This window comes from Asparagus officinalis, chromosome 2, assembly GCF_001876935.1.
Source record: "Asparagus officinalis chromosome 2, Aspof.V1, whole genome shotgun sequence".
In the NCBI taxonomy this organism is placed as follows: domain Eukaryota; kingdom Viridiplantae; phylum Streptophyta; class Magnoliopsida; order Asparagales; family Asparagaceae; genus Asparagus; species Asparagus officinalis.
Window position 1 is genome coordinate 45,035,102 of NC_033795.1, and position 5,093 is coordinate 45,040,194.

General features: G+C 34.8%; 1 protein-coding gene across 1 annotated transcript in view; it reads right to left on the reverse strand.

Moving 5' to 3' along the window:
• LOC109830903 (uncharacterized protein At5g41620) overlaps window positions 2,288-5,093 on the reverse strand; it is a 5,469-nt gene continuing 2,663 nt past the window's right edge. Inside the window, exon 4 of the mRNA XM_020398260.1 lies at window positions 2,288-3,633. Within this exon, the coding sequence (XP_020253849.1) occupies window positions 2,467-3,633 (1,167 nt within the window). The 3' untranslated portion in view covers window positions 2,288-2,466. The remainder of the gene's footprint in view (window positions 3,634-5,093) is intronic.

The following is a 5,093-nucleotide window of genomic DNA, read 5'->3' on the forward strand; positions in this document are numbered from 1 at the left end:
GTTTATATATATGTATAGATATATAAATATATATTTATACTCTTATATGTATTTATACTATTATATAAATATACTTATATATGTACATATTTATACTCTTATATATATAGGGAGAGGTTCAAATACAAACCTCACTATCCTAAAAACTAAAAACCTCTCCTCTCCATTGGATCTAGATTCATCCAATGGCTGAGATTAAAGCTGCATAAGGGTAATTAGGTAAAATAAACAGCCCACTAAAGAGAGGTAATTAATGCTTCTTGTTGAGTTCTCCATTTCCCCATGCAACTCTCTCTCTCTCCAAAATCACAGCAACTCTCTCTGTCTTCAACATCTCCTTATCCACGGTCTTCTTCAACCTTCGTCTTCAACCTTCATCTTCAACCACTGTCTTCAACCTTTGTCGTCGTTAAATTATTTTGACGCTTTAATGGTAAGTTTATAAAATTTGTTTGATTTTTCGTCTAAAAGTTTTAGTTTTAACCTTAAAGATCGTAGCTTTTTGTTGTAAAAGGTGAAATATTTCACCTTTTAGTCTGAAAAGTTTTTTATTTTTTGAAGAAACCAGTTGAAAAACGAAGACACGCATAAGTGAATCTATATTCACTTCAGTGAATCTCGATTCACAGCAGTGAATCCAGATTCAGTATGTGAGGTGTTTGTTTTTTACCATAAAAATCGTAATTTTTTGCTGTAAAAGATGAAATCTTTTCATGGTTTAAAATTTTATGGCTTGTTTTTTCTACCATAAGTTTCTTATTCTTTTTGTTTAATATATTTTATAGCTTGTTTTTCCATAAGTTTCTTATTCTTCAATAATATATTCAGATTCATGGAGGAATCCAGATTCACTCCAGCGGAAAGCTTGGATGGTTAGGATGGTTTTTAATGAATTGTTGAAGAAATAATGCATGTGCTGTAATTTCGAAGAAATAAACGCATGAGTGAATTTCGATTCACTGCAGTGATCCAAGTTCAGTTATGTGATGTGTTTGTTTTTTACCATAAAAACGTAACTTTTTGCTGTAAATTGTGAAATTTATCATGTTTAAATTTTATAGCTTGTTTTTTTACCATAAGTTTTTTATTCTTTTTGTTTTTTATTTTTGCAGATTTGCTATTGTTTTGATAACGAGTTTCAGTCCACTGACCTGGATTCAATTACAATGACTGGATTCACTCCAATGAATCGGCTATTCATATAATCAGATTCAATGGAGTGATCCAGATTCACTGGAGTGAATCCAGATTCACTCCAGGCGAAAGCTTGGATGGTTAGGATGATTTTAATGAATTGTTGTTGTGTTCTTCATGCGAATGATGGAAGATCAAAGCTTGATAGAAGATGGAAGTGAGTTACAGAGAGCAGGAGTGAGTTAGAGAGAAAATGAGGAAATGAGAATCTCAAAGAGAGCATTAATGTTGCCAGCCACCATTAATGTGTGAATTGTTCCACGTGTTGTATTATTGGTTTCCAATGTTGCCAGCCACATTAATGTAGTGAATTGTTCCAATTTTACCATTTTTACATTAATGATGTGTATTAATTTGTCTAATTTATAATTCTGCCATCGAAATGTAGGCCATTGGATTAGATAGTTGGGGTTAGGATTGGGTTTTAGTTCTCTAGTTTTTATTAGAACCTCTCCCTAATTATATATATATATATTATATAATATATATATATATATTATATTATATATATTATATGTTGTGTGTGGTGTGTGTGTGTGTGTGTGTCTATATAATATATGTATATGTGTACACCATTACAAATATCTGATATATAGACACATAACATATATGTATATAGACACACACACACACACACACACCACACATATATATATATAATATATATATTATATAAATATATAATATATTATATATATATATATATATATATATATATTATATTATATATAATATATATATATATATATCCCTCCATATTGAGACTTTGTATATTAAGTCTCAAAACATATATGGATATATGAACCCAGATAACTTATCATAGATAAATGAATTATAATTTTCCTCACACTTTTGCTTCGCCATTGGACCATCCTCCACATCGTCTGTTGGCTTTATTGAATCTCTGCCCTTCCAAAATGAAGGGCAAAGAGCTATGGTCGTCTAGGAGAAGCACATCTTGTACTGATTCAGTAGTCATCCTCAAAAGAACCACAGTTTAGATTTATGTTTCTGGTTCTTAAAAGCTAAATTATGTGCTTCTTAGCTGCAATCAATTTTCTACGGTAACAAAGAAAAGGATATCACAAGTAACTAGATAAATTCAGAGATACACCATAAACTCTCTTTCAAAAAGAAATGATACATATAACCTTGTAAGGAGAAGTTTTGTACAAGTAATAAGGCAACAAAAACACAAAGTTTGGAATTTAACAAGAACAAGAAGTTCTCACTTAAAACTGAAGAAGTCCTCTCTTAAAACTGAAGAAGTCACTAAGAGTGAATCTTATCACTACTGTTACTCAATCTTGCTTCCTTAATAGCTTTTACTATCTCTGCAACCTTCAATCCTTCACAAACTCGATCTTCCCCCTCATCTAAAGCTCGACTTTTATTCCATCGTCGGGTTGGGCTTGACAAACCACGGGGCAGTACGATTTTGGTCCCGGACAACATTCGATCTCTGAGCTTTTTTACTGATACATATTGTTCTTCATCTTGATCGGCCTTTTCAGCTTTCTCTTTTATGATTTTTGAGCTCTCCTCGTTATCCTCCTCAGCCGAAGACTCAGCAGTTTTAGTACCATAACTCCAACTGTACCCTTTGTTGTTCTCAACATTCAGCTCGATGGAGTGCAAATCACTCTCTACTGAATCTCTCCCATCTTCGACCTCTCCTGTTTCTGGAAATGCGTTCTCCTCTGTAGTCCTGTTAGTTTCAAGAAATGCTTCCAGCTCATTCCTTAATTGGTCAACAGCAGCATTCTTCTCCTCAAACTGAACCTTGGCTTCCAAGAGCTTCATTTGAACTCTCTCTTCACGCCACACATCAGCAATGTGAAGCATTTCTCTTTCTTTCTCTAGTTCTTCTCGGGCTTTGGCAGATTCTCTCTTCAAGCTCTCTACTTCTGCTTTGTCTTCGCCGATCCCTCTCACTACCTCGTTGCATACCTGTTCAATTATCTCTCTCGATCTCCTCTCACTCTCGATTTCTCTAACTGCCTTTTCTAGAGTGGCCCTTGTGTTGGCTAACTCCAATCCAAGTTTCTTGTTGAGCCTCTCTGCTCTTCTTCTTGATTTCTTTTCTGATTCGAACTCTTCCATGATGGAGTGGACAGCGGTTTTGATTCTTTCCTTCTCTTTGATCTTCCACAATGATTTCTCTTCCATGAATTGTTTCTTGAGGCAGTTGAACTCATTGTGGTCTAACTTTTGCTCTTGGATGAGATGATCTAGCTGAGATCGAGCTCGATCAAGTTCAAATCGGAGGGCTGAGAAAAGAGAGATGCTATATGAGTGCTGATTTTCCAGTACCAAGATCCGCTTGAGGAGTTTCACAAGTTCTTTGGAAGATGTAACTGTATTTCTTAGGTCTTTCAAGCGGCTTTTCATTGATGGAATTGAGCTTCCGGGTGTGAGTTCTTGCGGATGTGGATCAATCTGCAAGCGACGGGTAAACACAAAGGCAAGGATAATGCAAAGGTTCAAAATGGTTTATCTCTATCCATAACCATATAACAATTATGATCTACTATACAACTATGGGAACATAAAAAGAAATGATAGAAGTATTAAATACTGTATTCAAACTTGTTTCTTTCTTGTACATATGATTAAGAACATGAATATTGTCCGGTGATCTGGTAACGAGAACACGGTATGGTTGAGAGATTACAATTTTATCTTTCACCAATTTAAATAATAATAATAAGGAAGCTCTAAAAAAAAGATTTCAGATGATTTTTTTATCTAAAAAAACTTCACTTGAGACCCAAGAAATGTAGCAGTAACTATCCAGCAATCATGATCCACATTATTAATGTTGCACCAAAAGGATATCAAGCCTTGAATCAATGAACAAACTTCCATGTTACCAACTTTCAGTACTAATCTAAAAGATCATTCTCCCTCAATTCCCTATGGTTGTTCCATTTCTGATTAATTAATGCAATAATTGTGACCTCTGCTCAAATTCAGCAAGAACTATACAACGTGCTCGTCCTCTCCAATGTTCTCCTGCATCTAGATGAGTTGTTAGCAAGATCACAGGAAATCACAAATTTCCATGTGACTCATACCTCCAGTGATTTTCCAGAAGCCACCCTTGAGAATGCTTCACTTTTGGAAATAAACCCACATGCAAAAATTTATAGGGTTTCACCACAAGCATCTTTCCATGTGTCAATCTGTACATGGTCTTGCATTTGTGGTAGAAATTAAAACTGCAAAAGGTCACATGACAATATTCTACCACAATGTGATGCCAAAACAATGTTGGCTAAAAGGCTACCAAATACCAATTAACACCATTGATGTTGTTCTGCATGACTTTATGCATGTACAGCAATTTAGAGTCTCTAGAGACTTTTGATCGCACCAAATTAAAACATGTGTTCTTGCAATTTAAAATTGTTTATTATTTAGCCCAAAAAGCATACAAAATAAATGGTGTTTAAAGGTAAAGGAGATTAATATCTGTCACGCCATAGGAACGAGCGCCTGTTGGCGCAATGTAAGCCCGATGTTTCACGGAGTACGACACATTGTTTTGCTCAAAGCACTGCAAAAAATGACAAGTCATTTTTACACTTGACATCCATGACCCGTACTATAAACTCATCCAAACTTTTTTGAGTTCTCGATGTGGAACTAATGAGTTAGAGGATCACAAAATCATGACTTTCTCATACACAGGGCGGCAGAGCAATCAACAAAGGAGCAAAAACAAACTAGACTTACTTCCCATTAAATGCCTTCTATTTCTAGAAAAATCTTCCATAGCCAGTAATGGGCTACCTATCTTTATAACCATTAGGCAGTTAACGATGCCCATGTAGCAAGCTAGGACTAATGATACAGATTCAAACTAAGTCACTATCAATGCTCTATTTTCAAGTAAA